The following is a 19,983-nucleotide window of genomic DNA, read 5'->3' on the forward strand; positions in this document are numbered from 1 at the left end:
TGACAATCAGAAAATTCTTTAAAAATAAAGCTGATACAGTTTTTTTACTCCATGTTTTATAATTGTGAAATCTTCTTGTGAGCCCCTTGGCTTCCTGACTGTTAAAATGAGTGTAATTTTAAGAAGGAATGGATAACTGCATTGTCCATCTTAAACTGGAGGTGGATTGAATCAGAAAGATGATCACCTGAATGATAGTTGAGTGGGAATTTGATCTTTGTCGCAGGAGGCACATTAGCACTTGGCAGATTGGCAATCGATGCTGGTATGACATTTGGCTGCAGATTTAGGTTGGAACTCTGGAAGAGGCTTGGAGCAACAGAGAACCTGTAGTCAGAAATACTCTTGAGATTATGAGACCGTGAGGGGTTTGTTCTGAGTTTAGGAAGCTGAGGGAGAAAAGAGACAGATTTTTAGACTGAAATGATATGCCAACAAGAAGGACATAAATTAGAAACATAGGAGCAGGAGTAGGCCATTCGGCCCCTTGAGCTTGCTCCACTATTCAATAAGATCATAGCTGATCTTCTACCTCAATGCCATTTTACCGCACTACAGTATTGCCATATCCCTTGAGACCTTTAATACCTAGAATCAAAGAAAAACACTAGAGCTATGAGAATAAGAACCATGGGGATGGAATTGGACATGGCCAGAAATGTAAAACAAGCAGTATTACACTGATTGCAGGAGGTATTGTATTTATCTGTTACATATACTCCACCTGCTATTCAGTTCTGCTGACCTGAATAGAACAGAGTACCAGGAATTGTTAATATCTTGTCAAATTAAATTGTTAAAGTTTGTTAATTACATTGTTAATGTTAAGAGAAACAGATGATTGGTATTTGAGCACATATAAATAGGGGATAGCTGGGACACTGGGTTGTGTGGGAGGGAAGTTGTGAGGCAGACCAAGTCAATAACCTCCTAATAAAGAAAAGCTCTGGGTCTTGGTTTTAGCTTCATCAACTGGCTTAGATCCTATTAACAGGTGTATCTTAGAATGGGGCAGCAAATTATATACCCCTGTCTAATTTTACTCCTGAGTCCACCAGAAAACTAGAGGTGAAGATCATCCAGAGCTTATCAATTAAGTTTGGCTACGTAGATCTTCTAAGTCATATGGTTAATTTGTTTTTATATAATAATGTTTCAAAACCGGCAACCTCAGGAGTGAGTTGGTGCCAGATTTTGGACCTTGCCAGTTTCGGATCGGGCAGTTCAGGTTGAGCAGTTCTGATGGGATCAGGTCAATGGTCACTTGGACCACGCAGAGCATGGGAAAAGACAAGCACGCAAAGCCAATAACTGGTCAGCACACCAATGCAGCACCTAACCAAACAAATCAGTAAATTATTTCACTCATTCAATAATAATAAAAATTCATGCATCACAGCTTAAAATAATGTCCAATTTTTGAAAATTGCCGGCTTTCAGATAGTCGAGTTTAACGCACTGTACCTGTAGTTTGTGATGTGCAGATTGCAAAGCAGGGGAAATCATCGTTTCACTGGACTTAAGAAAAGGGTTCGTAAGTTGGTACTGATTATAATTAGAAGGGGATCTCATGAATTTGGATCAGTTGATTACACCCTTGCCTCATAGTCAACAGATTGCAGGTTTCAAGCCTCGCCCACAGATGCAGTACTAAAGGATTGATGGTGTGTTGTCTTTCAAATGAGATTTGAATGGAGGTGCTATCTGTCTTTTAGGTTGGTTGTTAAATATCGCATGATAGTATTCAAGGAAAAGTAGGGAGTTACTGACATATGCAGAAAGAAGATTAAAGCTGGGAAAAGATCATTTAGACCATCAAGCCCAACCTGTCCTGACATGGTGCAGCACTATCCACTATCAATGCAAGCTACTTAGTCACACAATCACCTGTAGGAGAGGCAAGAACTCAGAGGGAAAAAATTAAGGCTGGAAGGAAAAACACTGAGGAAAACAAAAACAAAAATTGCTGGAAAAGCTCAGCGGATCTGACAGCATCTGTGGAGAGGAAGATAGAGTTAACATTTTGAGTCCGTAAGACTTCTTCAGAACTCCGAGGAGTTCCTCTCCTTATCCTGTAAGTCAAATTACCCAGTGCCCTTTTGAAAGGCTGCAGGCTACCTGTCCTCACCATACACTTCAGTAATCTGATGTAGGGAACAATGATTTTCTGTGAAAAGAGGCATTTCTTAACATCTAACTCACTTTTTACCTATGTGTCTTATATGTACGCCTTCTAATTCTCCCATCCCTATCCAGCCCAATTGGCTTCTTCAACTGAAAATGACCAATTCTGATAAAGTGTTCACAGCTGAGTATTTTCAACATTTTCTGTTCTTCTTTCACATTTCCAGCATTTGCAGATTTTTGTTTGAACAGAATTTAACCATTTTCTCACTTTGAAAAGCTCAATCGTATCGCCTCTAGGCTTTCATTTCCCTGCTGAAAATATTTCCAATGCATTTTGCTGTCCTTAAAATTAAGAGCCTAAAGACTGGGTATCATTTTAATCATGCTACTCTGCACTTTTTCCAGAACCTAGCTAAATTCTGCCATGCATGAGGGTCAAAGCTAGACATATTACTCCATTGCAATAATTACCAAAGCCTTAACAGACTAAGTATAGAATTTGTAACTTTATATTTCACCATTGTAACACTATCTAAAACTCTATTTGCTTTCCCAATGGCCTCATCATACTGCATGAATAGTTTATGACCCCAAGTTCCGACTGTAACTTTGTTCCATTGCATTCACAGGCCTGCAATTCCCCTGATATCAATGACTAATTCAACACTCACGTGTACAGAAGGCATCTGCCACACACACACATTCCATTCCCCAAAATTATCCAAATCAGCCTATTTAATTGTTCCAAGTTCCAAATTCCCAGGCATATTTTTGTACTATCTGTAAAATTGTGAATGTTTCCACTTACGCACTCATCCAATTGTTAATGATCCGCAGTTCCAGCACAAGGGCCTGGAGGACTCCACTTGTGACATGGGCCCCAGTGGGCTTACTCCCATTAGTTATGGCCCAGAATCTACAGAATTATAACTAATTTCCTACTTTCCAAAATATATATCCAGCAATCCCACAAAGAAAGGTTTTCTGGGGCACTGAAGTACCTAATGTCCACTTCACTGCCTTCATCCACAAACTTGGCCAATTCCTCAAAGAAATCAATCAGGTTAGTGAGGTATGAAACCATACTGGGATTTTCTAATAAATGCCAGCATCTCCACCTGGTCATAAATCACATCCCTTCCTGCATCTGTCCTACTGTCTCTCCATGTACTGTCCTCGTCGACAAAGGGTTGCTAATCATGGCTTATTTCATGATTTCACAATGGGCCAAGGCAAGGAGGTAGGCCTCAAGGACTAGCTCAGCCAGGATAGGTATTAACCTCACACAGTAGGCGATATGCTGCACCACACTCTAGCAATCTAAGCACACTCTATCTGGCCTACAGTGAACAACAAACCTATCAGGCCTTTAATTGTTGGGATCTGATTTATTCTCCTTAAATATTGGATAATTTTGGGGAATGGAATGTATGTGTGGCTGATGCCTTCTGTACATGTAAGTGTTGTATTAGACATTGATGTCAGGGGAATTGCAGGCCTGTGTATGCAACTCTTCCCTCAATTTTATTAAAAACATAAACCAATGATATTTATTTCCTTCAGTACTCTGAGTTCTCCTGGCAAATATCCCCTCCTCAACCAGTACCTCCTGAAAGAAAGCAATGGCCTATTCATTTATCTCATTGCTGTTTATGGAGCATTACTCGATTAGCTCCTGTGTTTTACCTACATAATAAAATCACCTGGCTAAAATGTGATTTATTGTATGGCATGCATTTTGATATTTTGATAAAATGATAAGTCATATTATATTTGCATTTCTTTGGGGGATTTAAATACACCAGAATTTTTTCCCCCCAGTTACTGCATGATAATCATCAAGTTCAGGACAAATGATGCCAAAACCTTTTATTATATATTTCTTATATCTAGCAGCCTTACCCCCTGGGAGTTCACTTCAAATGATCTGGATTGTTTCTTCCTTGTGTTTCTTTCAGTGGAATCTTCCCTTTGTTCTGCCTTTTTCAGTCCTTTCATTTTGGTGCAAGACTCACGTGGAGATGGGGGAGGGGGACTGCTGAATTCTTGCTTGTTCCGAAAGGCATTCACTCCCATCTCAGCTGCGAGATTATCAAAGTTGACTACAGATTTCACCTCAATGTTTAATGCGTTTTTGTTTGCGTCTGCTTGACCCTGATTCCCCTCATTTTCCTCAACTGAGTGAGTGGACAGAATGTTCCTTTCCTTTTCTCTCATGGGTACCGTTGCCGAGTCTGCCACATTGGCTCGAGACCGGCGTTTTGCTGCTATGACGGAGATGCTCTTTGTGCCCGTGACAATCTCTTGCAGCTTGCCTGGACTCTGCTGCCTGTTCACAGTGTAGAGTTCTGATTTGCTGCTACCTGCTTCAGATGGTGTGTTGGACTGTCGACTGCGGCTCCGTTCCTTCAAGCTGATCAGGCTCTGTTTCTGTCAAGGACAAACAAACAAAACACAGAAGATAAAATTCACTCAGAAGTGACATTTTTAAGCACTATAGACTGGAAGAATCGTTGTTCAATGAGCTGTGAAAGAGGCTCCTAAAACTCCATACACTCTACTGCATACAGACAAGGACCCTGATATATATTAATACTTGAAAACTCTTTGCCATCAATTATGTGAGCATCTTGTATTAGTGATAGCTCCAGATTAAGGATGACACTGCTGACTGCAAACAAAACCATAATTTATTGAACTAGATTGAAACAGACACTTATCTCAAGCTTATTCAATAGAATCTGAGGGGCAGAATCTAGGCTGAGAGATGTGCTGCAACACAAAATATGTTGCCTAATTGATAAAATCATAATGCTCTGGGAAGCCACTCAAAACAAAACATTGCCATATGTATAAATTGTCATGAAGATGTGCTCTATGCCAAATAATGATTTTTAATCCACTGGCTGGAAATATGAATTGAACATTTAAAAACAGACTTTTTTCAAAACACAGAGACTAAAGTGATTTGAATTCAGAGCCCAAATGGCGAATACCAATTTGCATTACTGTATGTTCCACATTCCAATTCATTGGAGTGGAGTCAGTCCGTCTGCTAAATCCATTAATGACAATGACTTCAGTGGAGTGTGAGGGACCCACTTCTGTCTCATTCGCAAGGCATTTATGGCAATCACCTGAGGTATTCAATTGTTGGAGTTGGACCTTTTACCGCTTGGAAAATGGGACCCTTGCTAAGTTACTTAGACATGAGCTAATCAAGTCACCTTTGGAATACATGAGCAACTCCTTTTTTTGAGTTATCTGGCAGTTGGACAAGCAAACCCTTTGCATGTTGTAAGTACATGTTTTCTCAGCAGAACTGAGGACAAACAGTTTAAGGAGAAAACCTAAGTAGGGTCCCCACAACCCACTTGCTTGGATAACCTTAAGGCCAGAAAAATTGAGCAGGGTTAGGTGTGACCAGGTGTCTCACTACATGAGAGATGCATCCTGATACTGTGCGAGGAGAAAATCTGGGCTCTGATTTTCCTCTGTAACATAACTGACTGTTCTACTATCAATTTTGCTTCTGATAGAAGATTTCCTGAAAATTGCCAAAATACCAACCCTGTGGACTTTCTGGATGCCACTTGACCCTGGGATTCAATGCTGGGACTTTCTGGTTTTGAAGCAATCATTGCATTGCATGAGTGAATTGACAGTGGCATAAGAACATTCTTTCCTCTGACAGTCACAAGGTTACAACAGTTTGCTGACTGTGACCACTCAGGGACACCCTCCTGCAGACTGAGATTTCTTAAAAGAATCCAAGCTAAATATACAGTCTCCCAAAGAACAATCAACTCAGCCATCTACACCTTTAATTCAGAAGCATCGAGACCATCAAACTTAGCCTGAAGTCACCAAACTACAGGTTGTATACTTTTTTTAATGAATTTTAATTTGACCAATCTATCCTTCCCCACTGTATTTGTGTGTGAGTGAACTGTGAATGTATGGCCAGGATTTTATTTATGGCGAGCGGGCTGGCTGGATGGGAACGGGTGTGGAGCCGATTGCCACCCGCAATCGGCTGCCCGCTGCCATTTTACGCAGGCGAACCAATTAAGGCCTGTCCAGCGTAACACACGCCCGGTCAGCGCTACCTATGTGGGCGGGGGGAGAAGGAAGAGTCAGGGCCTGTGCTGTTTCGTGCTTGTGGGTGAAAGAGCGCAGCAACCTCCTGAGGAACTGAGCTGCCTCGGAATGATTGAATAGATTATAAAACATTTTAATAAATGAAGTAAAAATTTATTTAAACATGTCCTCTCATGTGACAGTGTCACATGAGCTGGGATATGTTTGTGAAGCTGGGAAAGTTTATTTATTTATTTTATGAAAGCTTCAGGAAACCTCATCCCGCTCGTGGGTAAAGTTTCCTGAAAAACCCGAAGGCCATTTGGGCTTTTCGCCTGCCCGTCAACCTTAAGGCAGCATTCTAAAATATTTTAATTAACCTCTTAATGGCCTTAATAGGCGCTTAATATTTCAGCGGGCGCGCAGCTGCGTCTGGTGCGCGCCCACCAAACAAAATATCAAGATGACGTGCAATGATGTCTGGATGCACACCCGACATCATCGTGCATCATTTTACATGTCAGGCCCACCCCTGCATGCCGACCAGAAGATTCAGCCCTATGTGTGTGTGTGTGAGTGTATATGTGTGTGTGCGTGTGTGTGAGAGAGAGAGGCTGTGTGTGTGTGTGTTTGAGAGAGAGAGAGCATGCGTGTGTGTGCGTGTGTGTGTGTGTGTGTGTGTGTGTGTGCGTGCAAAAATTTTATTATTTTACTTAGGTTGGTTTAAGTGTAATAAAGCTAACCTCATTCTTTGTTAAGCCCAGGAAAACATGTCCTATTGTTTTTTTTTAATGATCACAACATGTAAAGAGTTAGGTACTCACTGAATTGGCAAGTATATCCTTTACATACAAAAATACTTGTTGAGGTCAAATGAAGAGAGGGGAAAAAGGAGAGCCATTCGACTTCTCCTCACCAGTTCATGACAAAATAATGAAGAGATTAATAGTTGATTGACCTAAGAAATGGTAGAGAAATTGCAAGGTCCATTTTGCTTACAAATGAACTGATAAAACTGGTCGCAACTCTGTTATATGCTGCAACCTTGTGACTGTCTCAGAGGAAGGAATGTTCTTGTCCCACTGTCAATTCACTCATGCAATGCAGGGAATGATTGCTTCAAGACCAGATCGTCCCAGCATTGACTCCTAGGGTGACCTGGCATCCAGATTGGAGTGTCCACAAGGGGTAATGTTTTGGTAAGATTCAGGAAAACTTCTATCAGAAGCAAAAATTATAGCAGAACAGTCGGCTATGGTACAGAGGAAAATCAGGGCCCAGGTTTCTCCTTGCACAGTATCAGGGCGCATCTCTGGTGTAGTGGGAGGTCTGGCCGCTCCAAACCCTGCTCAGTTTTTCTGGCCTTAAGGTTATTTGCATAAGCTTGATGTGCTCTCTGGCCATCATAAAGTCCATCTGGAATAGGGGCAGAGATCTCAGATATAAAAGATTTGGATGAAGGGATCAAAGATATGGTTGCTAAGTTTGCTGATGACACAAAGATAGGGAGGAAGTTAAGTTGTGAAGAGGACATAAGGAGGCTGCAAAGCGATATGGAATGTTAAGTGAATGTGCAAAGGTTTGGCAAATAGAGTATAATGTGGGAAAATGTGAAATTGTCCATTTTGGCAGGAAGGATAAAAGAGAAGTATATTATATAAATGGTCAGAGTTTGCAGAGCTCTGAGATGCAGAGGGATCTGGGTGTCCTAGTGCATGAATCACAAAAGGCTAGTATGCAGGTACAACAAGTAATTAGCAAAGCTCATTGAATTTTATTGTTTCTTGTGAAGGGAATTGAATACAAAAGTAGAGAGGTTATGCTTCAGCTCTACAGGACATTGGTGAGACTGCACCTGGAGTACTGTGTACAGTATTGGTCTCCTTATTTAAAGAGAGATGTAAATGCATTGGAAGCAGTTCAGAGAAGGTTTACTAGGTTGATACCTGGAATAGGTAGGTTGTCTTATGAGGAAAGGCTGGACAGGCTAGGCTTGTATCCGCTGGAATTTAGAAGAGTAAGAGGTGACTTGATTGAAACACATAAGATCCTGAGGGGTCTCAACAGGGTGGATGTGGAGAGGATATTTCTTCTTCTTGCAGAATCTAGAACTTGGGGTCACTATTTAAAAATAAGGGGTCGGCTATTTAAGACAGAGATGAGGAGAAATGTTTTTCTCTCAGAGGACCATAGGTCTTTGGAATTCATTTCCTCAAAAGGCAATGGAAGTAGAGTCTTTGGGCATAAAATAGTGCTCGATGACGTTGGGCAAGTGTTCCAATGTCATCGCACACTTGTGCAATATTTCAGTCGGCGGGCACGCACGAGAGTCAGCAGCGTGCCTGCCGACATTAAGAGGCCTATTAAGACCCTTAATCAATTAGTTTGAACAGATTTTTCACTGCCTATCCAACCTAATGCTTGGTGGGCAGGCGAATCGGCCAGGCGGCCTTTTGATTTTTTTAGCAAACCTCATCCATGGGCGGGATGGGGTTTCCACAGTTAAATAAAAAATAAATATACATTTTTGGGCGGAATTGTTATTCTGTCCATGTTATTGTGAGAGAGTCCCATGTTGGGACATCTCTTCAGATTTTAAAAATCTTTATTTCTGATTTTAAAATCGTTCAGCTCCCTGAGGCAGCACCCAGCCTTCAGGGAGCTTTCAGTGCACCCTCCCCCGCTCTTGCACAGACTATTGCACTCACCCTCCTCCTGCCCCCACCCCGGCAGTGCTGAGCTTCTCAGCGTGTCTTTCATGCTGGGTGGCCGTTAATTGGCCAGCCAGTGTGAAATCACGGTCACGGGCGGCAGGACTATTTCCCGGCCGCTCCTGGGCCCACCCGACGACCCAAAAATCCTGCCCTTTGAATATTTTTAAGGCAGGGGTAGATAGATTCTTGATAAGCAAGGGGGGGTGGGTGAAAGAGTATTGTGGTGGGGGGGGGTAGGTGGGAATATGGAGATGAGGTTACAATCAGATCGGATGATCTTCTTAAAGAGGCTCGAGGGGCCGAGTGGCCTACTCCTGCTCCTAATTTGTTTGTTCGTATACCTATCACTGTGTAGTATTGAACGTCTGAGCTGCTGGTTAATTTGTTTTAATTTTGTTGAAAAGCTTTAAACTTCTTATCTAGGCTAATGAAATCGAATGAATTGTGGTAGATTGCATCAGTTATGTTCCCTTTAAACTTTGATTCTGCCCTGTCTCCGCATCACCCACACCCTGTCCTTTCATCTCTCCACCTTTTCTCCACTTCACCCAGAACCTATTATTTCTCCAACTTGCCAATGGCCTAGTTTGCCTCCACTTTGCTGGAACCTATCTTTCCCCACCTCCCTCATGCCCTGCCTCCACCTTCCCAGTGCCCTGTGTTCCTCCTGCCCCTGCAATATCATTCTGTGATGTCTTCCTATTCTTGAAGGACAGTGTTGTCTCTATCACCCTCCAGGTCACCTCCAGCTGACTCTAGGAGAAAGTGCAGCTGTCAATAGTCTAATAGGATAACAGAAAGGAAAATTGGAGGGAAAAGCAGAAATAGTAAAAGGGACTAAACCTTTTCTTTAAAATTATCTTCAGATAAAACAAACGAGGCTGCTGAAAACTCACCTTGACAATGCAATTCATGTCAAATGCATAATGGTGTTAACAGTGCCTTAATTACTTGAATTATTTACAAGTTTCACTGCAGAGAAAGTTTATTGGAAAATAATGGCAGGTTCTTTCTTGCCGAAACTGAGCTAACAAAGCCTCAATTAGTCTTCAGCTTGTGAGAAGGGGCCACATGCACTAATAACATCTCTGCACATAAAGGCAAATCCTTGAATAGGAGTGAAACGAGTGAGACGTTTTAGGATATTCTCTGACCAGCACACTCTTCTCATGCAAACACAAGAGCAAATGATGTCCATCTGTACACGTTCAGGTGATTCTAAGCAGATTAACTCGTATGGTTGAAAAAATGGGCTGAGGGAATTTATGAGTGAGTTAAATATTTGGGTGAGAATAACGCAAGTTGGAAAATACACCCCTTTATAAGTTCTCCTGTTCCTATGCCTGACATGTATTCGATTGTCTGGGTGCAGTGAATAAAGTTCCTGCAAAGATACCCATCCCTATTTTCTATGTATTCATTCAAATGGATATAAATTTGGAGGGAAAACTGTGTCACAGACATGGGGGAAAATTTTCCCCCTCATTGGGGGGGGGAGTGCAGGAGCGGGCGCGCCTCCGATCGGCACCCTCAATTGGGGATGCACCGCGTGACGTCCACTTGGAAGCGCTATGTGCTCCCTGTGCAGGCGGGGGGTGATTCCTTCAGCTGGGTGTGAGCTCATTCGCACATGCGTGCGGAAGAGCGCACTGATCTCCCTGAGGTTAAATGCTGCCTCAGGGAGATCAGCTCCGAATTAAAATTTGCAAAACAAATGATAGAAAAATTTCCCTGACATGTTCCCTCATGTGGCACTGTCACATGAGTTGGGACATGTCCATAACTTCTATTGAAACCTTTACTAAAAATTTAAATAACCTCATGAACCCTCATCCTGCTCGTGGATGAGGTTTCATGCTTTTTCTGAAGCCCACCAGGGCCCCCAGCGTGCCCGCCAACCTTAAGGTTGGACAGGCAGGTCCATTAATGACTTTAATTAGTTTTTCAATGGCCTCAATAGGCTGTTGACAGGTCGGCGGGCGCACAGCTGACTCGGCTGCGCCCCTGCTGACCTGAAAATGGAAGTGATGCGGGGTGACATCGGAAGTTCTGCCCTGCCCCACTCACAACCGGAAGATCCTGCCCATGAAATACTCCCCAGCTGGTTTTCTTCTATTCACTGTTTCCCAGGAGATCCAATAGTTCAGGAACAGGAAAGTCTGCTTCCCCGTATCATACAAGCAAGAGGGGTAATACGAAGATCCAAAGCGCACAGTGAGAAATGATGCTTGTGGGGAGTGCAGCTTGGAAAGTCATGGCTGGGATTTTCTCGTCTCACCTGCTGCAGGACCAGAAACTCCTGCCCAAAGTTAATGGACCTTTGGCTGATCCATCAAATTTTCCATCCTGCCTGCAATGATGTCCATTGTGGGTAGACTGGAAAATCCCGGCCACAGACTGCGTGCCTGCAATTTTCCATGATGCATTCCTTGTGGACCTCACTCCCGCTGGGAGTGTGAGAATGTGGAATGTCCCAAATAAGAGGCATCAATGTTTTCGAGGCTTCAGTCTAACCTTGGTGAATGGTGCAGTGAACATTTAAGCACCTAAAAGTGACTTAAGAGATTAGGAAATGTTAAAAATCATTTATGCAAACTGAACAAACTAACAGCTGCATAGGATGCGAGGCAAACCTCCTTGACCCTTTGTTTGTGCCGTGTTGTCCGATCTCAGCTGGGGGGAGTTGTAGAGCACTATTATTGGCCTGTGTTACTAGGCTACAGAGCGAAAAAGCAAACCTCCTCCTGAACACAACCCAGGGATCCCTGTGTGCCCATCAGTGGAGGACAGAATCAGGTTTGCCTTTGCAATTGTTTGAAAAACTGCTGATATCTTATGTTCAGACTCAGGTACGAAGATTAGGAAGGTACCAGAGAGGGAGCTGCTGGAGATAGTGAAACAGCGAGGCAGGCGACTTTTCCCAGATTCTTTAGCTGTGGAAATGCTGTGGAGGTAATGTTCCCTCTAAGCTGTGCTGGTGTGTGGCCATGCAGCAATGTGGAGCATACCACATGGGGAACAAACAGGCCGAATACATCCAACATTCTCTTTAAGATGCACAAAGGCATGACTGCGTGACAGTCTTAAAGAAACCACACAATACAACAAGCTGGATGTGCACAGGACAAATACATTTGAAGGAGATAAAGGCAAAATACAGTGGGTGCTGGAAATCTGAAACAAAAACAAAAAAATGCTGGAAAATCTCAGCAGGTCTGACAGCATCTGTGGAGAGAAAGACAGAGTTGATGTTTCGAGTCCGAATGACTCTTCTTCAGAACTCTGAAGAAGAGGCATACGGGATGGAAACATTAACTCTGTCTTTCTCTCCACATTTGACCGAGCATTGTTCTGAGGTGGCCATGATGGGACCTTGATCTGCAGCATTGGTTTGGGACATGGTGGCGTAATGGTAGTGTCACTGGACTTGCTAATGTTTGGGGAACATGGGTGCAAACCCCACAACAGCAGCCGGTGGGATTTTAATTCAGTTAATAAATCTGGAATTGAAAGCTAGTCTCAGTAATGGTGAACATGAAGCCATCATTGATTGTCGCCCTTTAGGGAAGGAAACCTGCCGTCCTTACCTAGTCTGCCCTACAATGTGACTCCAGACCCACAGCAATGTGATTGACTCTTAACTGCCTAGTTAAGTGCAGATGAGTGCACAGTTCAAGGACAATTAGGGATGGGCAACAAATGCAGGTCTTGCCAGTGACACCCACGTCCCATGAAAGAATGAAGAAAAAAATAGCTTAGTGCAAGATGCCATCTTAGTGGGGAAGTTGAAGCGGGTGCTGGGAATAATTGTCAAGGGGTTGATTGCTACTTAAATTGCCTTAAAGGTTGCATTTTGGTGGGTAGCAGTTGAATTAACACCAAAATAAAAACAGAAAATGCTATAAATACTCAACAGGTCAGGCAGCACCTGCAAAGAGAGAGGACAACATTTCCGGTCTGCGACCTTTCATTAAACCTGAAACGTTAATTTTGTTTCTCTTTCCACAGATGCTGCCTGATTTGCTAAGTGTTTCCAGCATTTTCTGTTTTCATTTCAGATTTCCAGCATCTGCAGTATTTCGCTCTTGAGTTAACACTGTCTCCTGACAGCGACAGATTGATTGGGAGCAAACAGATTGCTGAGGATTTTGAACGCTACTTAAAGGTAGGGAGATTTTCTGGAATATTTTGTCAAGGTTTTACCAATAATATTTCAACATTTATTCCGGAAATTGTGAGGGCTTTACCTAGATGGAGTGTGTGCTGTGTCACTCCGCCTTATTGGACATCTTATAGGAGTCACCAGGAGAAAAATGTTTTGTTGTGTGGTGAATGTTTAGACGGGATTTTGGGGATTATCCAGTCTCCCAAAAGTCTCCCCATAATATTTACATCTTTCTACAAAAAGGAATGCTTGCTCTTAGGCATCTTGCTAGGGTCAACACCCACACCCCACCCCTTGGTCTGCAGAATGAATGGGAGGAGGACATGAGGCCTACAGGCAGTGAACAAGCTGTTACAGGAGAAGGGTACAGGAGGGCAAGGTGGACACTTCCCCCATTGCGGGTACAGGGCATCCCCCCTCCTCTGGACCTCCTCGTTCAAGAACCTGTGCCGAGAACCCTGTCTCTCATTTCCTGAGCCACCTCTCAATGTGCTGCAATATGTCAGCCACAAAACTCCACACCTTCAATGGAATTGGGTGCAAGGAGCCCACTTATTCAGCTTCACAAAAATTGTGCCCGATGAGCGCTTGAGTGCTAAGACTACAAATGTTTGATTGAGCACTTCCAGGCAAGTTCAAATTGTGTTAATCAACAGTTAGGACCAAAATGCAGGCTAAAACCAAACTTTCATGCAGGAGCGTCTCATTGGTACAGCATTCACTTAGCACCTTTCACCAATATAACCCTAAAACAACATCCCCCTTCAGAAGTTTGAGACGGGGTTGAAATTTGTATATCAAGCACTCAAGCTATCTTTAGGGTACCACAGCTAGTTTAAACTGATTGGTGTGAATATGCTATCAATTGTGTTGAACACCTTGAGACAAATGGATGTCCAAAGATTAGAAAGCTGTGAAATGTCTTTCTGGAGAAGGATAGAGTGGGTCAGTTGGAGAGAACACAAGAGCAATGAAGATGTTCTCAGGATGGTAGAGGAGGAATATCATCAAGAAAGTGCAACAAGGTTGGATTGGCCATATTCTACGGTATGAGAACTTGCTGAAGGAGGTAACTGAAGGAAGATTTGAGGGATGGAGCCAAGCGGGAGAAGGAGAATGATGATATTAGACAACTTGAAATTGAAAATGGGAGGCTCCAAGGAGCAACTGGAGGGGAAAGGGCAAAACCGCAAGTGTGGAGAATTGAACAGAGGCCCCGTCTTTAGGCAGACTACTACCATTATTATGTTGGACACATATGTAGGCTGAATGGCCTACTCCTGCTCCTATGTATGAGTAGATGGAACAGAAGGAGGAAATGCTGGAAACACAGCAGTTCAAGTAGTATCTGGGAGAGAGAAACGGACTCAAATGACTTGAATCTTAGCCCAGAGGCTCATTCCATGTGGGTGGGCTGTTTAAAGGACAGGAATCCCAGAAGTCCAGATTTCCCAATCATCCTGCAATCTCCAGCGAGCCTGATTAACAGACAGGAGGCGTGGCAGACAGGAAATCCTATAGCGCAAGCTGCAGCCAAAAGAGGAGGTAGTGCTTGTGAGGTGGTGGGGGAGATTGCAGAGAGAGGAGAGGGGTCCAATCCTGGGGGCCTTGATCATGTGATGAAGAATAGTCCTTTGGTGGTGTTGGTGGTGTTGAGGGGTGCAGTGGGGGGGGATCCAATTGCAGAGTGGGCATTTTATGGTGGTCAGTCGGAGTAGAAGATGATAGGGAGACGGGGGTCAGAAGACGGTCTGAGGGAGCGGATGATGGTCAGGATAAAGGTCTGCTGGTGGTTAGCTGGGGCAGTGGGGTGGGTGGTGGTTTCTGATGGTGGCTGGAACTGAGGTGCAATCTCAAGAACAGTCGTGGGGGAAGTTGAAGTACGGGCGCATGGAGACACGCCTCCAATTGGCGCCCCTGATTGGGGGCGCACCGCCATTTTATGTGGGCAGGCCAATTAAGGCCCGTCCAGCGTGACGTCCACATGGAAGCACTATGCGCTCCCTGAGCAGGCAGGAGAGAATCCCTAAACCCAAGAGTCCGCTCTATCGCGTATGCGCATGAAAGAGCGCACTCATCTCCCTGAGGCTAAGTTATGCCTCAGGGAGATCGGCTCTAATGTACAAATTATTAAAAATAGAACACAAAATTCTCTCACATGTCACGAGTTGGGATATGCCCATAACTTTTTTAAAAACTTTAATTAAATTTTTTAAAACCTACATGAAACCTCATCCCACCCGTGGATGAGGTTTCATGCTTTTTCTAATTCCTGCCAGAGCTCCTGGCCTTCCCGCCAACCTTAAGGTCAGACGGGCAGGTCCATTAATTACTTAAATGACTCTGTCAATGGCCGCAATTGGCCATTGACAGGTCGGCGGGCGCACAGCTGATTCTGCTGTGCCCCCGCCTTCCTGAAAATTTAAATGGGGCGTGGTGCCCGCCCCTCCCACTCACCGACCGGGAAATCCTGCCCTTGAATTAGAAAATGGTCACAGCCGCACAGGCCACCATTGTGAAGGGGGAAGCCCCTCTACAGGGCAGTCAGCAGCCACTGTTGTGGTGAGGGAGGTTGGGGGGAGAGGCTTAACATTAGCCTGGAGTATTGGTGCCAGGAGGCTGCCTTCAAGCAGCTGCAATACTGTGGATGCCAGAGAGGAACTGGAAAACTCCAGTGGGTTTCTGATCCATGGCCTTAATTGGCCTGTTTGTTAGTTAGTTTAATAAGCTGCCTACTCTCCACTTGCATTCTTCCCCTGATCACGCCTCCAACAAAATGGCTCAGGAGCAGGATGGTGCTGGCAAACTGCCCAGCCAGTGATATGAAACTATGCACCCACCCACCTCCATTCCCACTCCCACACTGAGGCAAAATGTCTGCCCCAGATTCAGTCCAAGGCCAGGAAACCGACCAGACCAGATCCAGGTTGGTTGTAGATTCTTCCTGATTTAAGGCAGGGTCTAAAACCCATGCTTCACCTGACTCACATAAGTGATGTACTGAGGGAGTGCTGCACTGTTGGAAGCGCCATCTTTCAGATGAGATGTTAAACCGAGGCCCCATCTGCCTGCTCGGGTGGATATGAAAGATCCCATGACACTATTTTGAAGAGTCCTGGCCAATATTCATCCCTCAAGCGACATCACGAAAAATCATATGACCTGGTCACTGTGGTCTGAGGAGTGGGGGGCGTTGGGGGGGTTGAGGCGGTGGTTATGTGGGTGCTGTTGGTGGTCGGGGGTGGGTGGGCAGTGGGCGCTTGGTGGGGGCAGGCTTGTGGTTGGGAGGTAATTGTATGGTCAGGATGTAATCAGGTGTGAGGGATTAGTTGGGGGGGGTGGGGGCTAGTCGAGGGGTGGGAGGATCATCATTGGGTGGTCAGAGAGGGTTGGGGTGATTAGAAAACAGTCAGTGGGTCAGGAGGGCTATCTAGAGGTGAGGTATAGTCAGAGTGGAGGGTTAGCTGGTGGAGTGGAGCGCTAGCTAGGGTTGGGAGGGTCATCAGGTGGTCAGGGAGGGTTGGGTTGGTCAGGGAGGCTCGGGGGATAGTCAGGGAGTCGGGAGGGTTGTCAGGGGGTGGGGTGTATTTGGGGGTGGGGGGTTAGCTGGGGGGACACTAGTCAGGGATAGGAGAGTCATCGGGTGGTCGGGGGTGTCAGGAGTAGATGGGAGGTTGGGAAGATTGACGGGTGTGGGGCGGGGGTGAGTCCAGTGTGGGAGTCAATAGAATAGTTATGCAGGAGTTAGAACTGGTTTTAATCCAGTGACTTTACCTGGATAACTATTCTGCTAAGTAAGTAAGGATAATTGCCCAATGGAAGTTAAAAGTTCCCGAGCAATTCCCATATAGACAATACATGAGGACTTCCGAGGTGTTCCCCAGCGCATTTTCCGGGGTGCCTTTGGGGTACAAGCACCCAGATAAAGAAAGATCTAGGCCACTATCACATTTCTGTTGTGTGAGCTTGCTGTGCACAAATTGGCTGCTGTGTTTCCTACACTGCAATAGTGACTACACTTCAAATGTACTTCATTTGCTGTAAAGTACTTTCAGAAGTCCTGTCACTGTGGAAAGAATTAGATCAATGCAAGTACCCAGCACATTAAGTTCAAGTTCCCCCCGTTAACTCTGTTTCTCTCTTCACAGATGCTCCCTGAGCACTTTAGACTTTCCAGAATTTTCAGTTTTTATTTCAGATTTCTAATATCGGCCATATTTTGCTTTCATCTTTATGATTAGATGGTCTCCTACTAACCTGCAGCAACAGTGGTCCAGCTAGACGGATGGGGGGCGGTGTTAGAGTTGACAATGGTTTCATGTACCGTGACTGCGCAGTGGCTTTAAACACCTTACTGGTATCACTGTAAAAAACATGCGTTTAATATGTTACAGTTTTCATCATTAAACTGGAAATATACAAAACATCACAGATTAAACTGGATGCATTCTGTCTTTTTTATGTTCAATTAAGTTACTTTTATCCAGCCTGTTAACTCCAGCCCTGGCTTCACTCATATTCTATTTCATTGAAGAATTCATACAAATGAAGGGAAAAGACATGGCCGTGTTTTCTTAAAGCAGAATCTCTCCTGTTTTACACAGCCAGGAAGGAAATGCAGTGAAGGGAAGAAGTGTGGTCGCAAACACAGGCTAAACCTAAATCTTCGAGCTGAAGATGTGTGGAAGGTTCCAGAAAGTCCAGCCCGCCAATGTGAAGACTGCCTTGTTGGGCTGTACGGGGAGGCTGAGAACCCTTAAAGGTCTCACAATGTGGTGGATCTGACCTACATGTTGCAAGGTGCGCTGTAGTTCCTCTTTGCTGTCAGCAATATTCTGCAGTCCAGACACCGCAAGAACTCCCACTAAGAGGGATTTTGACACCTCTGCCTTCAATAACATTGCAATTGTTGACTTCATGGAATGTCCATCAGTCATAATCCTGTAAATTAATTGCAACAGGAGTTTGAGTAGTATCCTTATCCTGGGAAGACAAAGCATTGGTCTGGAATCCCCAGAAATTTGAAGATCAATCTCCAGGACACTGTTGTGCGCAACCTTGGAGAAAAACCACTGGGGCATTAAAAAAAGATTGTTTTCTTTTGTCATTTTCTTACAACATTTCTCTTTACCAGATATAAAAAATATTGAAAGTGGGTGGAAAAGGCTGTTTGGCTGACTGTCAAGCATCATCCAATTGGGTAATGAGTCTTTTTGCTTTCCAATTGGTGTGGGAAGGCAGTGTGTTACAATGATGGATGTATTGGCCAATCAATGGATGGGGGCAAGTCATGTGATGAAACCTCAGGAATACATTTAATCATAGTTTGCAACCCTAAACAGGAGTGATTGGCTTTGCACAACCTTTTTGCTCACTCATTTGGAAATATATGCAGATAAATTATGCAGAAGGTGACCGTGTGTAATCTGGGCTGCACCATCTGCAATTTGGGGTATAAACACACTTTGTGGCTTAAATTATTCAGTAAGAAATATAAACAGAATGAAGTGGAATACGGTTTGTGATTTTAAAATCTTAGCAGTATTCACTTCGATGGTTTTGACAACAGCAAATGTAAACTGGAACAAAAAAGCACAAAGCACTGAAAGAGGAAAAAACAATCTTGACGTGGTAAAGGACCTCTAGTACGGATCAATTATCTTTAAGCTTGCAATCAAATTTCTATTCAAATAAACACAATAGAGAAGCTATTTCCCACCTCCCCACTGTAGGCTGCTTCGCTGTTTGGTTTATGTTCCTGCTGGTTTGAATAGAAATCAGGACAATTATTATGGAAAAAAAATTCCTGCATTGTTACCTGTCATGATCAGGGAGTATTGGAGGCAGTGAGTCCTTGACCCGGGCATGAAGCAGTTTTCTGTTCTCATGAACTGTCCTTGGCCTTATGTCATCTTTATTTCCATCCACTGCCAACACATAATCTTCTAGGTTCAGCTGACGGGCCACGTTCAGAAGAGTGCGATCCTGCCGGATACACAATAAGGAAGTGCAGAACGTAACTGCAAGTATGTGTCTGCAATTTTATAAACCTCGGTGTCATTTAATCCAGGAAGCACAGAATGAACACAGCCAGAAAATAATCAGAGCCACCCTCTGTGCTATTGTGTGCAAAACGGGGTTTACAGATTCAGGTCTGTCTTGGGTTCAGTTGCATCAACTATTCTGTGAACTGAACATTTTGTGGTGACTGCCGCTGCCCATACCCACTTAATCAACAGAGAGACTTAGAGGGTATAATGGAACTTTTTTTGTGATTGGGACTATTGACAAGCCTTTCACATGTGTGTTTCTCCAATCTGTCTGAAAACAGCCATCACCAGAGGAGACAGGTCTTGGAAGCACTGAGCGGCTTTATTCCACAGTAAGGTGAAAGTCGACAGCCTTGATCAGAATCCCTCAACTCAACTGGTACAACAATAACATGCATTCTTGTAGCATCCTTCATGTAGAAAAAGTTCCCAAGTTCACAGACATGCAGTCGACAGGAATCCAGACAAAGTGAAAGGAAGAGATATTAGGAGGGCGACTAAAAGCTTGGTCAAAAAGTTGGCTTTTCAGGAGGTGAAGCAGCCTAGGATGGAATTTTCAGATGCTAAGGGCCTACACAGCTGAAGATATGGCTGTGAAAGATGGAGTGAAAGTATTTGAAATTAAGAATGCAAAGTTCTTGGTTTGTTGTAGATCTAGAGTAGGTTCCAGAGTTAGGGAGGGCCCTATGAGGTGATTTGAGGTACTGGGGGCCCGAGAGAATGTAAGCCATGTGTGCGGGGTAATGGGTAAGTGGGGTTTGCTGCTGAATCGGATACAAGCAGCAGAGTTTTGGATGAGTGGAAGATTACTGAGGGTGGAGGACTGGAGACCAGCAAGGAGTGAGTT

General features: G+C 44.1%; 1 protein-coding gene across 6 annotated transcripts in view; it reads right to left on the reverse strand.

The window, feature by feature from the left end:
* Positions 1-19,983, reverse strand: part of si:dkey-26i13.8 (kinesin-like protein KIF19) — a 183,537-nt gene that overhangs the window by 16,610 nt on the left and 146,944 nt on the right. For 5 of the 6 annotated variants that reach the window (XM_041205923.1, XM_041205919.1, XM_041205924.1 and 2 more), the window contains 4 exons: positions 18,905-19,071; positions 17,344-17,449; positions 4,030-4,557; positions 188-389 (listed from right to left, as the gene is read on the reverse strand). In XM_041205923.1, coding sequence (XP_041061857.1) covers positions 188-389; positions 4,030-4,557; positions 17,344-17,449; positions 18,905-19,071 — 1,003 coding nt within the window. The remainder of the gene's footprint in view (positions 1-187; positions 390-4,029; positions 4,558-17,343; positions 17,450-18,904; positions 19,072-19,983) is intronic. The other variant, XM_041205921.1, reaches the window with a different exon arrangement.

The sequence above is a fragment of the Carcharodon carcharias genome, chromosome 15, assembly GCF_017639515.1.
Source record: "Carcharodon carcharias isolate sCarCar2 chromosome 15, sCarCar2.pri, whole genome shotgun sequence".
NCBI classification, from domain to species: domain Eukaryota; kingdom Metazoa; phylum Chordata; class Chondrichthyes; order Lamniformes; family Lamnidae; genus Carcharodon; species Carcharodon carcharias.